Raw genomic sequence first — 16745 nt, forward strand, 5'->3', positions numbered from 1 at the left:
GCGCCAGCGGGGCTATTACAACCCTTACCCACGCCCGAAAGGCCATGGGAGGCAGTATCCATAGATTTTATGACGGACCTGCCAAAATCCAAAGGCAAAACAGCTGTCATGGTGGTGGTAGATCAATTAACCAAGATGTGTCATTTTATAGCTTGTTCACATGCAGTCACAGCGGAGGAAACCGCCAAGTTGTTTGTAGAACATATTTTCAAGTTGCATGGCGCCCCCTTGAGGGTGGTCAGCGACAGAGGGAAACAATTTACTTCCAGGTTCTGGAGGAAACTTATGAGCTTACTGCACGTAGAACTCAATTTCTCAACTGCCCGGCACCCAGAAACCAATGGGCAAGCGGAAAGGGCAAATGGGGTTTTACAACAATACCTGAGGTGTTATGTAAAAGACAGAGAAAATGATTGGGTGGATAAGTTACCTCTAGCAGAATTTGCCTACAACAACGCGGAGAACGTGTCCACAGGGATGAGTCCCTTCCTGGCAAATTATGGGTGTCACCCCCGGGCATTCCCAGGAGAGGGAGGGGAGAGGTGGAGCGTGCCGGCGGCGGAATATTTTTTTGAAGAGATGGAGGCGATCCACCGTCAGCTTCAACTTAACTTAGAGAAAGCCAAGGAAGAATATAAGAAGCAAGCAGACAGAAATAGGAGGGAAGGTGAAACTATAAGGGTGGGGGACCGGGTGTGGTTGTCCACCCAAGGGCTACCGTTCAAGGGCGGGAGTAAGAAATTGAGGCCCAAAAGATTGGGACCCTTTGAGGTCATACAGCAGGTCAACCCAGTGGCATTCAAACTCAGGCTGCCCAGTCACATGAAATTACACCCAGTATTTCACAGGTCATTACTGTCGCCGTACCGAGAGGGGCGCGAGTGGGGGGAGCGTGAGAGAGAGGCCACCCAAACGCCCGTGATAGAAGAGAGAGAGCGCGACATGAACGTGGCAGGAATCATTGATTCCAGGTGGAAGGGGAATCAGGTGGAATATCTGGTAGAATGGGAGGGGGAAGCAGAGTCGGAAAACACTTGGGTACCAGCAGAGGTAGTCAATGACGAGGTTTTAATAGAAACATTTCATCAGCGTTTCCCAAGAAAACCGCAACCCGTGGCTCGATTTAGAAGGGAACACTTTGGGACCACCGATGAGGAAGGAGAGTTTGAAGGGTTCCCAGAGTCAGGGGTGGGTGAAGAAGCCGACTCCGACGAAGAAGAGGAAGACGGGGAGAGAGACGGTACGCCGTGGCTGGAAGTGTTAGAATCCTCGGACGACGAGGAGAGTTCCTTCAGGGGCTTTCCGCCCTCACTGCCAGTGGGAGAGGAGGCGGGAGGGGGTGAAGGGGGCCCTGGGGGGGAGGTGGATGTCAGGGAACTGCCATCGGAGAGACAGGTAGTGGACAGGCTACAGGAGAATAGGAGAGAATCTGCGGTAGAAGAGGGAACCAGCAGGGGGAGTGCAGGAGTCACAGCGGAGGGGAGGCTCTGGGATGCTTCCAGTGAGAGTAGTGGAGAGGTAACGGGACCCCCGTTGGGAACGCCCACCCTTCGCCGGAAACTGTCACGCAGAGAGTCTCGAAAGCGCATGTCTGTCAAAGAGCTTTTATGTTGGCGTAAATTCCGTAGACGCCCACTGTCAGATTCTACCAGCGACTGACGGAGTCATGCTTTGGGGGCTCCGTTAGTGCATCGGTTTGGATGACCAGCCAAACCCCAGAGGGATCAAGCTTTTACGCACAAGCAGCACACTATCCCACCACACTTCCCATTGGCTGGGGCACAAAATCCTCCCAATGTTAAACATCAGCAGATTTATTGGGTATGTAATATGTCCTGACCTCTTTTTTGCTTTCTGAAAGAAAACTCTGTGTGGGGTACATTAATCTGCTTCCCTGGATTAGGTTATTGGTTTTTTTCTTTTGTCTCCCCCCCACACCTTTTTTTCTTACCCCAATACTTTACATTGGGACGCAGGTGGTGCTGTGGGTTAAACCACAGAGCCTAGGGCTTGCCGATTAGAAGGTTGGTGGTTCGAATCCCCTCAACGGAGTGAGCTCTCGTTGCTCGGTCCTAACTCCTGCCAACCTAGCAGTTCGAAAGCACGTGAAAGTGCAAGTAAATAAATAGGTACCGCTCCAGTGGGAAGGTAAATGTCACTTCCGTGTGCTGCTCTGGTTTCGCCAGAAGTTAGTCATGCTGGCCAGTAAGCAAGATGAGCGCCGCAACCCCAGAGTCGTCCGCAACTGGACCTAATGGTCAGGGGTCCCTTTACCTTCACTTTACATTACTCTAATGGCAAAAGGTAATGCATCTCTTAGGATGTTTTACATCCTGGGCTCTTTTTTGCTTCCAGAAAGAAAACTTAAAATGGTAAGTGGTTGAAATTTGATGGCCTTGTGTTACTACTGCGCTGGTGACAAAATGTCCTGGAAGGACTATGCTGTGGGCCTTTTCCTGTGTAAGTTCTGCGATGATACGTGCACCTGGGGTAAAACTTTGCCCCAGGGTTAATGCTGAATTCACCAAAGCGAATTTTCATCCTCGAACAACCATGATTAACTGCTGGTTTTGTAACACCACTGGCAGCTGCTATGCCGGTGTCAGATGCATAAGCCTTATTTCCCGAGTTGGCTTGTCAAAGAATGGAGACAAAAAGAAAAAAATCAACCCCCACAGGAGCTGTCTTTTGGGTTATTGCAAAACAGTGTGTAAGTGAATTAAGTCGGAGACGCCAAGACTAATTGCTATAACGTTTCCCAGGCGGGCCTAAGCTTAGCAAGCCCCAGAATGGAGTGCGTGTTCCCAGACTGCCATATAAATAGCCCCGCCTCTTAATCAAGGGAAAGTATTTCAGTCCCTGCAGACATTCCCTGCCGGTCTCGCAACCCCAGAGCCTTCCAGCATTGCTCCCAAGGAACAAGGGCAGCAGGACTTCTCTCTTGTCACGCGACCAGAGGCTTCAAATGTTTCACAGTCTATGACTTCAGCTTCCACCGCGCTGGTAATTTCTGATAGCTTCTGGGCAACATGGCGTTAGTGGGGCAAAACACCGAAATAACATCGGTGTAGCTCTGCTATGGCCCTCCTGTTAACCTCTGAATGTAGGTAAGGAGGTAGAAGCTGAAAGATGGTGGAAGCTTGTGGCTGAGGTCAAATTTCAAGTGGAGCTGGCACGCATCACACAAGGCCAGAGTAAGGCTGGAACCCACAGCTCTTGGTTCGTAATGCAGATGCACTAGAAGGAAAGACAGGAAACATGGAGACACAGCTACGCATGTAGGCTGTGTGTGTGTGTGTTTGATGCATAAAATGATGCACATGTTCTCAGCTCCTTTGTTCTAACAGTGTAGAATTTGCCAAAAGGTACTTGACTATGGCAGTGCCCTGCCAAAAAGCTATCTCCTTGCAGCAGTGCTCCAGATGTGTCACCCCACTTGGTGGGGTGGTACCCCAAGTGGTAAGGAAGTTTCAACTGTTTAAAATGTATTTTGTGGGGTAGGGGTAGAAGGATCTGTCAATTTCAGCCTTCTCAGGTTCTCATTTCCCTAAGCTTAAATTCAGTTCTGCACATTTCTGCAGCAATCTCTGATTTTTTAAAAAAAAACCCCATGAAATTTATTCAGTGTTTTAGCGTATTATTATTATTATTAGCATGCCACCCTTTATCCGTAGATCTCAGGGCAGTTTATCCTAATAAACACATTTTGTATGCATTTCTGACTATTGTACACTATTTTCTGCAAGCAATTTCTCCTGATCAAATGCATTTTGGTGTGCTAATTTTCATTGATAGATGCATTTTCTGTGGTTGGCAAATGCGTACAATTCCCTCCTAACATGGCATTTTTGTAAACCTTGTTTGGTTGGAGAACTGCAATCACAACATTTGGATGAGTGCAAAATTCAAAGAATGGATTTCACTCTTTCACCTCTGTCATAGAACACAGAATTGTAGAGTTGGAAGGAACCACGTCCAAACCCCTGTAATCTTTCACCCAACGTGGGGCCTGAACCCTCGACCCCGAGATAAATGGTCTTATGCTTTACCGACTGAGCTATCCCTCAGGTGTGTTTCAGTTTGTTGTTTTGGAAAGTGCAAATCTGATAGATTCAGCTGAACTGAATCTAATTTCTCCCCTATCCCTAGTGTGGAATAACAAAGCGTGAAAGCATTTGTTGGTTGCCACCATATGAAGCCTGTAAGGTTTTAATTAAGCCCAGAGGAGACAGAGACAAGACACTTGCTCAACACTGGAACAGCTTGTCTTTTGGAGGAGAGGTGTATCCTCCTTTATCGGAAGTATTTAAGCCAGAGATAGATGACTCTCAAGGAATCTATCCTTGGATTTCTTTGCATGTCCTGATTTGAACAGAGATGACTTCTGAGATGACAGTTAGATGACTTCTGAGATCCCTTCCAATTGTAGAATCCCATGATTCTATGGAAGTTTTGCTTTGCGTCAACCAAATAGTTAAAAATTGCCAGTTGTAGATCCCAACCATAAGGAACTTCACCTGTCTCCTCTTGATATTAATATTCTGGTTTTCTGCCAAGGGGTATAATCTCAGGAGATCTAAACCATCTTTTCCTTCTTCTTCCGAATGCATCAATCAGCCACATCAGTGACATTCTAAATATCTGGACCAATATTTAATTAAAAAGATGGATTGCGTCAAAATGCAGTTGTAAACAGAAACTGCTTCGTGGCTTTGATGCTTTGGCAGCATCCAACACAACAACAACAACAACAACAAAGGCCAGTTCGCTGAATTTCATTGCCCCAATGTATGTGAACTGCAAAGCTGCCAGTTCAAAATCTGAGCTATAAAGCAGGCACTGATATTAAGTAGAGCTACTTACCCTGTTCTATGGAGCCGCAACGTTTTGAAAAAAAGGACTTTCAAAAATCCTTTAAAGACAAGGAACATGTGTGCATACATACTTGGTACAAATACCATGTTTGTATGTCCGTGCACATGCGTGCGTGCCTCACTTACTTTCAAAGTGGATGGTGCCCAAAACACCCCCACTCCTTTCATGGTCTCCCAAGACAGACACATGCCAACAAGTAATTGAGGTGTTGGCATCCAGAGAAACTGAGGTGTGACTCAAATCAGTTCTCTGTGAATATCACAGACACCAGAGCAAGCACAACACAATGTCAGGCAGTCGGATCCTAATTGACACGAAGTCTGAGGCAAATATTCGCCTTAGAAATGCACACATACACCACGTAGGCTTTTTTAAAAAATTATTTTTAAACCAGCACGTGGCTCCCAGTACAAGTGTGTCGTTTTCAGGGTGTCACATTACCAAGGTTTTGGCCCATAAAGGCAGCGGCCTACTAAGCAAGCTTTCCCGCCTCGCAAAAGTATTTCTGAACTCAGTTACTATTTGAGGGGAGATCACGTGGGCCCACTGCTCATATTGTTTCTTTTTTGCTTCTAAAATGGCGTAACTGCAGCTCAGTGATAGGGACCACACTTGGCAGAAGGTGTCCTGCTCAGTTTTCTAGGTCTCCAATTTAAAGCATCTCTAGTAGCAAAGATTTCTGCAGGGCCCTGGAGAGCAGCTGCCAGTCAGGATAGGTGGGGGGAAGTGGCATAGATTATATTATTATTATTATTATTATTATTATTATTATTATTATTATTATTATTATTATTTGCTGCCCATCAGACTGGGTTGCCCCAGCCACTCTGGGCAGCTCCCAACAAAACAATAGTAAAAACATAATACATTACACACTGAAAACTTCCTGGCCCAGGGCATTCTAACAGTAGCTTTCAAAGAATTCAAAAATACAGCTCTGCAGAACAAAACAAATCAAAAAGGAACAAGACCATGCAGCATCTGAAGTGCAGTTACACACAATCAGAGATTCTTATTTTTTATAATTAGGCTCCTTTACGAAATTATGGAGGAAAGTGGAAGGAGACATAAGCTGTTATTCTGTCACTCACAACTAGTTCTGCCTTATTATGAAGTGAGCTAGAACCACATCACGTAAGTTTCCTCAAAAGCTGGCATTAGCATTGTTTACTTGTGTGACTGAGTCATACAGAGGGCAGCATAAAAGAGCAGCAAGGTGAGTAGCTGCTCTCCACCAAGCCTTGGGAAGACTTGCCAGCTTTTCATTCAGCGCAGTGTGGCTGAAGAGGATATCCTGTTGGACCAGTGATAACATGGGAAATAAAATCACTTCCTCACCAGCTGTTTGATTCAGGTAGAGAGAGAAAGAGAAAAAAGGAAGTCGACTTCCTCTGGGTGTGCACTCTGCCAACCACCCCCTCACTCATTAATGCAAAGTGCAGCACCAAAGAAACCACTCACTCCCCTATTTTATATGCAGCACAGATCAATAACAGAGCACTGAACTAGAGCAAATAGGAAGTTCTGGGTCTTCGCTGCATAGGAGCTGCATTTTAGTCCATGGTAGCCAATGGTACAGAACAGGGCGCTGACACTGATCTATTGTAGTGCTGCCTGTCTGTAGCGTAGTGTGGGTTGCCAGTGCCCAGGGCAAGGAAAATACCGTATTTACTTGAATCTAATGCTCACCTCAAGGGACGCGGGTGGCACTGTGGGTTAAACCACAGAGTCTGGGACTTGCTGACCAGAAGGTCAACGGTTCGAATCCCTGCGACGGGGTGTGCTCCCGTTACTCAGTTCCTTCTCCTGCCAACCTAGGAGTTTGAAAGCACGTCAAAGTGCAAGTAGATAAATAGGTACCGCTCCGGCGGGAAGGTAAACGGCGTTTCCGTGCGCTGCTCTGGTTTGCCAGAAGTGGCTTAGTCATGCTGGCCACATGACCCGGAAGCTGTATGCCGGCTCCCTCGGCCAGTAACGCAAGATGAGCACCGCAACCCTAGAGTCGTCCGCGACTGGACCTAACAATCAGGGGTCCCTTTACCTTTAATGCACACTTCAATTTGCAAAACCTTGAAGCCAAAAGAGTATTTGCTGGTGATTGTAAATGTGCCATCAAATCTAATGCGCACCCTAATTTCCAATACGTAATTTGGCCAAAAAGAGGTGCGTATTACATTCGAGTGAATACGGTATTGCACCCCCTAAGGCAAGTATTGTGCCCCCTAAAGGGTGCCTCCATTTGGCACTGCTGCTGTTGCCAGCTGTAGCAGCGGCAAGACATGCATGTGTGTCTCCTTTGGCTGGGGCACCACCATGAGTCCTGCTGTCTGCCCACCTCTCCTGCTGGTGGGGGGCACTGTGCTGCCAATGGATGCCAGGAACTGTCCTCTCCCAGCTCTTGTTTGGTGTGCTGCTCAAGTGAGGCGGGTGGGCAGGATGGGGAGAGTGCCTCCAGTTGGAGTGGCAGCTGCAGAGGTGTCCCCCTAACCAATTTTCTTTTGCGCACAAGGCAATTGCCCCAGTAACCCTCCTCACCCTATGCCTTTGCTGTCTGTTCCAATTGGCATAGGTCTTCCAAGCCTATTGCCTATTTTCAAACAGAGATGCCAGGGTTTGAATTGCATACAGAGAACATGCGCTTCTTCCTTTTTTGATTCCTCATTTAAGTGAAACTAAATCACATAGGGATGCGGGTGGCGCTGTGGGTAAAACCTCAGTGCCTAGGACTTGCCGATCGTATGGTCGGCAGTTCGAATCCCCGCGGTGGGGTGCGCTCCCGTCGTTCGGTCCCAGCGCTTGCCAACCTAGCAGTTTGAAAGCACCCCCGGGTGCAAGTAGATAAATAGGGCCTGCTTACCAGCGGGAAGGTAAATGGCGTTCCGTGTGCTGCACTGGCTCACCAGAGCAGCTTCATCACGCTGGCCACGTGACCCGGAAGTGTCTGCGGACAGCGCTGGCTCCCGGCCTATAGAGTGAGATGAGCGCACAACCCTAGAGTCTGTCAAGACTGGCCCGTACGGGCAGGGGTACTTTTACCTTTACCTTTACCTTTACCTTAAATCACATGGAAATAATTGAGGATAGGGACTAATTTTAGATGCGACACCTGCCGTGTAAAACATCCCTTCCTCAAATCCTCAAACCTGTACCGATGTAGCCCCTTCACCCTTTAAATGTCATGCTTAGCATGAGAGGGCTTCGACTGAAAACAGTTTTTTTATGAGGAAGGCACCACATCAAAATGTGCCTGTTCTTCCGAGTAAATATATTTAAGAACAGGGATGCAAATCCGTACATCAGTAAAATACAGTCTGAAAAGCTACTATCCGAAAACCAACAGCAGCTTACAAAAAGCAGCATCTCAAATAATTAAAGGTTGGGAGCTGTTGGTTTGCATACGCCTTCCAGTTGGCTCGGATTTCTCCTGTCAGGCTTAACCAAGGCTCCCTTAACCAAGACTTGATAAGTCTATTTTGATAAGCCTTGGTTAAGGCTCCCTTAACCAAGACCTGAAAGCAGGATTTGAGGCTCCTTCCATAGTGAAGAGGGAACCTCATTAATTGACCTTGACCGTAATGCCAGTGTAAAACTGAGCTAGAGGCTGGTGGCGTGGAGGGCTCCTGGGAGATAGAGGAGAGGGCTGGGTCTCTCAGAACCATGACTCAGATCTGTATTGGTTGTATAAAAAAGGTAAAGGGACCCCTGACCGTTAGGTCCAGTCGTGGACGACTCTGGGGTTGTGGCGCTCATCTCGCTTTACTGGCCGAGGGACCAAGTCAAAACAAAATAAAAAAATTCCTTCCAGTAGCACCTTAAAGACCAACCTTAGTTCTTAGCACCTTAGTTCTAGGTATGAGCTTTCGTGTGCATGCACACTTCTTCAGATACACAGATACACTGTGTATCTGTGTATACACTGTATACTGTGTATACAGATACTTCAGATACACTGTGTATTCTTCAGATACACAGATACACGAGGGACCAAGTGTACAGCTTCTGGGTCATGTGGCCAGCATGACTAAGCCACTTCTGGCGAACCAGAGCAGAGCATGGAAACACCGTTTACTTTCCCGTCGGAGCAGTACCTATTTATCTACTTGCACTTTGATGTGCTTTCGAACTGCTAGGTTGGCAGGAGCAGGGACCGAGCAACAGGAGCTCACCCCATCGCAGGGATTCGAACCACCGACCTTCTGATCGGCAGGCCCTAGGCTCTGTGGTTTAGACCACAGCACCACCCACGTCCCCCAACCACCCACATTGGTTGTATACCTTGTCCTTTTTAGTACATTCCATTTGTCAAACATATGAATTAGGTGGCCAGAGGCAATGCCGTTTCGAAACCTTTTCTCCTGGCTTTCCCAGAGCCATCGTTCAGCTGTTCCGTAACCCTTCCCTTGCAAAGCCCCTGCTGGCTTGCCAAGCCAAACTTAGGAAACAAATATGCCGTTAGCTGTTGGAGAGCTACAAATCTTTTACATCTGAAGCTGCTCCGTTGAACTCAGTGGGGCTTACTTTTGAGTAGGCAGCGTAGGACTGTACTTCACATCTCTCTCATGGGCCTTTAGGCTTTGTGCTTGCACTCAAGCCAAAGCATTTGCGCCAGATATTCCTCAGCTCTAGCAGCATAAATAGTTGTGGTGGACCACAGCTCAAGGGATGGGGGCGAAATTAGTCTCAGTTTGCATTTAAAGGCAGAGTTACCCACTCACACTTTTCAAAACAGTGTGCAAACTGTTGCACAGCCACCCTTCAAAATTCACACTTCTTTAAATCTTGCAATGCCGTTCTCCAGCCAAGAATTGTGCATGCAAAACAGAAGGCTTATATAGGGATAAAGTGTGCATAAAAATGCACACATTAGTGAAAATAACATACAAAAGTATGTTATTACTTGGATTCATACCAGTCTGGCTTCAGGTCTGACTATGGAACTGGAACTGCCCTGGTTGATGACGTTTTAGGACCTGCCTTATTTTTGCTACTGCAAACCATAAATGAATAGTTTTTATTGTTGTGTTTTAACTATTGTAACTCTCCCCAAACTCTGCCCTCCAGCTGTTTTGGGACTACAATTGCCATCATCCCTGACCACTGATCCTGTTAGCTAGGGATGATGGAAGCTGTAATCCCAAAACAGCTGGAGGGCAGAGTTTGGGGGATGCCTGCCCTAGGACTTTAGGGTGAAGGGTGGGTTATTTTTTATTATTAATTCTCTCCTATCCTATTCTTATATTATGTTTGGAGAAATTGCTTTGCAAAAATGTGCATGCATATTGGGCAAAAATGCATACAAAATTTAGGAGAAATCTGCTGATGAATTTTCTTGAGTTTGGTTTTTTAATTGCAAACTGATGTGGAAAGGTGGAGAACTGAACCTGAGAATGGAAAAAATGAGAAACAGAAACGGACAAGATTGTCAATTCCTACAGTGCTGGTACAAAAACAACAACCTTCTCTCTGCCTAAGGCCTTGGAGAACCAATGCCAGTCAGAGAAGAACAGTACCAGGTTAGATGGACCAATGACCTCACCTGGTATAAAGCATCTTCATGTGTTTTGATGGGATCAGTCTAGGAAGTCAGCAATGATTTGTGTCTGCTCATTTCCTCTCCTTCCATGGGACAGAAGAAGGAGACACCAAGTGTGTAGCTGGTTCCCAAGTGTGTAGCTGTTCCCCCAAACATGTCCCTCCTCAACCCTGCCCTCCCAAAGACTCTGCTTGCGAGACATCACCTATGCAAATCAGTGGGTCTTTTTCAGCTGCCCACCTCCCACTTCCCTGTTGGTTTAGTGCATAAAATGGGTCCGGGTGTTTGTTTAAATCAGGTTTTCAGACTTAAACAAATAGTGACAGGCTGTTCAAACAAGCTTCGGAAATAAGTCTAATCAGGATGTTTGAGAAAGCACCAAAGAGGAAAGGAAAGGACCCATAAAACAGTTACTTAGAATATATGGCGCAGTCGCCATAAGGTAGACGTTGATGTTATTGTTGTCATAGTCTCAATAAGAACAGGGATTTCCCGCTGTGCATTTTCTGCTTATGTTTCTTTACCCGTCACCATAACTCAGAGCTTTAACATTGTCTCAATGTCACTGCAGCCCACCCTCGCTCGGTCTGCCCTCTTTCATGCTTAAGCACAGACAACCCACTACCTATGAGATTAAAAGGGGGGGGGGAGGCGAAGCTGACAAATCAGAAAACAAGTCAATCTAATTTTGCAATGACTTCATCTTCTTGTTGACTTCCGTAGCTTTAGAAATCCATAGATGAGCACCAATACTTGCATTTCCTCTGTCTTTATTTTTTTTTTAAATAACCTTATTGGAATTGCATCTCAGTTGCCATTTTTAATCCAACTTGTCTACTCCATTTCCAAAGCAAAGCATTGGCTAAAATGATCAAGAGGAAAACTCTTCAGCAATGACATCAGAGTTCTGCAAGGTTTGCTTGCAATCCACATTATAGCGCTGGTATATAGTATTCAGAAGTGTTGGGGGGTTTTTTGGGGGGGGGTAACTCAATTAGTTAAATAGTGCAGGAAAGTACATGACTTACAGTCCAGCATTAGTGCAGTCAAATGTTAAGTCTATCATTACAAAAAATAAATAAATTGTGGTGGTTTCTTTAGTTGAGTAATCCTGAATAGGACTTTCTTTGGGGCAGTTTTACCCATGCCCTGTTTGTCACTAGATTGCTCAACACTTCGCTGATTGTGTATTTATTTCCCCGACTTGAATAGGGCTTTTCACAAAACAGCTCCAACGCGTTAAAAATCATAGAACAATTTAATTGGCATTAAAAAAACCACCATAAACGCAAATCAATAAACTGAAAGAACGAACAAGCAACCAAAGGCATGTTGGACGAGGAGTCCTTCACCCTGCTTGTTGAGAGGAAGGTCCATAAAAGTCTGTGGAAGAAATGGTCCATAGCTGTGCTCCTTGTAGAGGCCAGGCTCGCCTCTAAAAAGTAGGACCATAGGTCTCTTTGAATTGGAAATAACCCAGGACTCAAGGCGTTTAGGGTTTTGTGGGTCAAAGGCAACCTCTTGACTTGAACCAGGAAGCCTCCCGGTAACCAGTGATGACTTGCTCATCAATATGAGGAAAGATCCCATTGGACAGCCGGTGTCTGAGGTGATGTGGAAACCTGATCATATGCATGTCACCTCAACACCATAGCTGTCAAGTACTAAACACACATGTGTGAATGAGCTCCTTACCTCCAATAACAGCTAGAATATGTGAGGTAAAGTCCTTGGACAACTTTATGAGGAGATGCGAAGCACCTGCACACATCTAACCAAGCAAGTCCCTTCGTGGCCCAGACTTCAGCCATCATGTAGCCATTGTCCTTCAACACTGTAGCTGGTTCTCCCATGCCCAGTTGTCCCTCATCTCCCCTCCTGCCCAACATTTCAGGAGAAAGCTAGGGACCAGTGGAGTATACAAGGCCCTGTACGTTTAAAAGGCTATTTCCTTGTAACTCTAGAAGCACATGTTAAACCATTTCCCCCCTGACATCAGGTGAGGAGACCAAGGAGATGACAAGAGTCTGGTTGTTGGCTTTAGAACCATGACCTGTGCACTGCCTTGTTGATACTTGTCTGTACGTGCACAGGCAAAGAGAACTCAAGAACTCTCTGGGTTGCAACCTGACAGCAGATAAAATGAAGGGCTATTTTGGAAATGTGTTGTTTGCTCTTTCCTCTATTTTAGACATTTTCTTCTTCTGATTGTTTTATTAATGGTACATCTTAACTAACTGGAACATAATGTAACTTAACTAATTCCAAATAGAAAAGATTAACCTTTTATGCCAGTTCATTTTCCTTTGTAATCCAAAACAACAAACAAACCTTAAATTATTGCGCTTAAGTTTGCAGATGTTCGATCTCTTGGAATCACAGCTGAGAAACTGCACTTAGAGAAGCCGCAATCCAGAAAAGAAAAAAAAAAGGCAGCCTTGAAGCTGTTTCTTTCAGTGAGGATATCTAACCCTGACTTCTGCAGACTCGTGTGTAGGACTGTGGCCAATACAGTGGTACCTCAGGTTACAGACGCTTCAGGTTACAGACTCCACTAACCCAGAAATAGTACCTCAGGTTAAGAACTTTGCTTCAGGATGAGAACAGAAACTGCGCAGCGGCGGCATGGTGGCAGCAGGAGGTCCCATTAGCTAAAGTAGTACCTCAGGTTAAGAACAGTTTCAGGTTAAGAACGGACCTCCAGAACGAATTAAGTTCTTAACCTGAGGTACCATGGTAACTTTTATATTTTGTATTAAAGGCAGTTCGTGCTTGCTTCTGTTAAAAGGATAATAATAGGAACAACAGGATATAAGCCAGTCTGAATTTGTTTGTTTGTTTGTTTGTCTGTCTTTTTGTAAAAAATAAATTGTGGAAGATAACACTATTTCCCTGTTTGTCTCATTAAAAGTCTAGCTGCACACGGTTTGAGTTGCATAATGTAAGAAGCCTGATGCGCCATCTTGTGTCAGATGTTAGTTGCATCAATAATTGCTGTATCCAGAATCAGATGTCTGGCTTCAACCATTGTTCATAACAGGCACAGGCAAACTCGGCCCTCCAGACGTTTTGAGACTACAATTCCCACCATCCCTGCCCCCTGGTCCTGTTAGCTAGGGATGATGGGAGTTGTAGTTCCAAAACATCTGGAGGGCCGAGTTTGCTTATGCCTGGTTTATAACTTTGTACCTGTGATACCACCAAGCTCTGCACCTCCTAATCTTTAACCTGTCAGGTTCTGCTGGTGGGAGTAGCTTGGCAGGGTAAGCTGAATTTGTAGCACCCATCATTTTGGGGAGGCACTGTAGTGATAGACTGACATGCCCAGAGTTCTAGACTGGGAAAAGGGGAAAGGTTCTACCAAAATGCTTCATTTGCAACTTATACTGTTCATTTATTTTTTTAATTTCACAACAACAAATACAAAATGAAATCACAAAGTATAAAATGAAACCTCCCTCCCACAAACACATTTAAAAGAGCATAGATGGTTTAATCAGCCCAAGTCCTGGTTCTAGAGAAACATTTTCACCTGGTACCTAAAGATAAGTAATGAAGGTGCCGCAGAAAAAGCCCGTTTTTGTGTTGCCGCCCTCCAGACATCTTGTGGAGGAGGCACACAAAGAAGGGCTTCAGGGGATGATTGAAGGGTCCAGGTCAATTCATATGGGGAGAAGATGTCCTTGAGGTATTGTGGTCCTGAGCCATCTAAGGCTTTATAGGTCAATACCAGCACTTTGCATTGGGCCAGAAACTAATCGGCAGCCAGTGCAGTCAGGCCAGGATCAGTGTAATACTTTGCAGTGATGTAACCTAGAGGTTACCAGAACATAGACAACAGAAGTTAGGCTATCCCTGTCCAGGTAGGGGAACATCTGGGCTGAAGGCACCCTGCATCACCGAGGCCTCCTGAGCCTCAAGGCACAGCGATGGATCCAGGAGTAGCCACAAGCAGCCTACCGACTCCTTCAGAGGAAGTGTAACCCCTTCAAGAGCAGGCAACATCCCAGCCACCTGGTCTAAGGAACCACTCACTAAAAGAGTCGTACCTGGATTGAACTTCAGTTTGTTGGTTCACATCCAGTCCAATCCCTCAGGCAAGGCAACGGTCCACCTCATGACAGGTTTGGTTTTATAGTTCAGCTGATGTCGAAGAATCCCTTGGTTTGTTGTGAATGCTTGCACCATTTTCTGTTCTAGAATTCTGGCCTTCTGATCTTTGGGCCAAGTGGGGTTGGATAATGGGGATCAAGAGAATGCTTCTCCTTATGTAGAGCTGATGTTATTTCCAATTGCTTAGTTATTGCTTTAATTGAAGTTTCATGCAGTAGGTTTTAATTTGAGAGAAAGAGATAAAAACTTCAGATCAAATAATCACACATCTTTGTTTCATATATTGACTAACCACCCAAACCTCCAAAGAATTTTTATTCTAACCCATTTCTACTGCATTGTATCTCAAGCTCTTATTTATTACTAAAAATCCCTGTAATGCAACCATTTTGTCATCTTACTTCCGCTGCTCATATCCTCAATCCTGCCCGCGATTTCACTTTTCCAAATAGTCCACGGAAGGCGTCCAACTCTTCTGTTAAAAAGTTCATCATTTTGGTCTCTTGATTTTGTTGTCAGGTTTGCCATTTCTGCGTAGCTCATTACTTAATTTTCTCTGTTGTGCCTGCAGGTACCACACTCTGGGATTACAGGGTGAAAAGGCATGTTATGACTATTAATAATAAACAAATAATCCTGCCCCTCTCTCTCTTTTACTTTAGGATGCTTTTGTGGAGCTCTACAGCAACAACATGAGGCCTTTGTTCGATTTCTCGTGGCTGCCTCTGAAGACAATCCTGAGTCTGGCTGTTGTGGGTGCCTGCATCACCCTTGGAGCTTATTTGGGGCATAAGTGACTTCAACCAACTTGTGGCAAACTGATGAAAAAGTCTCTCTTTTTTTAATTGAAAAGAGAGGATCAGAAAGCATGAGAGCTTTTTTTGTTTTGTTTTTCCTGTAGCATAATGCTATTATTTTATGAGCCAAGTATCTTTCTGTCTAAATATTAAATCAGCTATTACTGCCAAAGGGAATATTCATTTATTTTTTACAGTGCAGGAGAAGAGTTATTTATTGAAGATATTTTACATTTAACCTGCTATTTTCCTGAAATTCTGCAAGTTATACCCACATGCATCTTTATAACGAAAGTTTAAGGACACTCCAAAGATCTTCAGCTTTTTGCAAAATGCCGCTCGACAAGACTATTTTTATCACATTGGACTATAGGGCACAAGAGACCGAGGTGTTTTATCTGCAGGAAAGACAGTAAATGGGCTACTTGCAGAGGTGTAAATTTGCAGTTTATTGCTCTGCCCACTGAAGGAGGAAGTAAATCGCAGCATGGATGAGATGGGAGCAATTTCAAGCCAGTAACGCCTTTGGGATATAGCAATTTGACATGGTACCTATCCAGAGCGAGAAACGACGCGAGGTTCAGGCCAGTAATAAAGCCCATGTAGCTCATCAGCTCAGGCCCAAAGCTGACGTCTGGGAATACGATTTCATCCCAACTTGTGAAGCATCCTGCTATGTACTGTTTTGTGCCACTCAACACCACCATATGTCATCGTTGGGAGGATTCCATTTGTGCATCCTCAAAGCAACGATTTGAAACGAAATAACTTCAGAACTGCAGAACAAATATTCTCTTTATAGAGTATATTCTTCAATCCTCACTTTACCATGCGGCCATCAGGAAACCGTAAGTGCCTGCCACCTGCCCTGCAGGACCTGGAGCCTGGATGTTCTGGCTCGCATCCCCACTGGAGCGAGAGTTTACCCACAGCTGATCCTGCTTTTACTCTCTGATTTCTTCTTTGCCGGGGAGGGTGGGGTGGTGGTCTTAAAAGCAATCCACGTTGGTTGCTGAATAATACATCTCGAAGCCAAGAGAGGCCCAAGAATTGAAATCAGGTGACAAGAGATTAGCTCGGATCCACCATCTTTATAAAAACGGACCACCCCCCACCCCCAAATTATGTTCTTTGCATTTTATTTTTCTCTTAAGTGGAGCTTTATTCCCCTCAATAGTATTGCGTCCTGGTTATTTCTTTTAAGACGGTCTTCAAAAGGATCAAGAATGCATCCATTGCCTCCATCTGCAGAGGCTCACAGACATCATCCCGTTCCCTAAGGTGCCTATTGCCTTTTGTATGGAAACCTGGGGAGGGAGGGGGGAATCCTTGTTTAAAATCCTTTTCAGTAAATCCTAAACACGTAGCAGGAGATAGATCACTAGGAGCACGGCTGTCATCGTGGTTGAGCATCGCTGAGAGCCTGC

General features: G+C 45.3%; 1 protein-coding gene across 4 annotated transcripts in view; it reads left to right on the plus strand.

Annotated features, from left to right (window-relative positions):
- Positions 1-16745, plus strand: part of BCL2 (BCL2 apoptosis regulator) — a gene marked incomplete at its 3' end in the record, with an annotated part of 185493 nt that overhangs the window by 115019 nt on the left and 53729 nt on the right. The window contains exon 3 of one of the 4 annotated variants that reach the window (XM_081873086.1): positions 15184-16459. The exons of the other annotated variants lie outside the window; for them this stretch is intronic. Coding sequence (XP_081729212.1) covers positions 15184-15318 — 135 coding nt within the window. Of the gene's footprint in view, positions 1-15183; positions 16460-16745 lie in introns of those variants that run through there. 4 annotated transcript variants of the gene reach the window in all.

The sequence above is a fragment of the Podarcis erhardii genome (assembly GCF_964252035.2).
Source record: "Podarcis erhardii genome assembly, chromosome: 8".
NCBI lineage: Eukaryota > Metazoa > Chordata > Lepidosauria > Squamata > Lacertidae > Podarcis > Podarcis erhardii.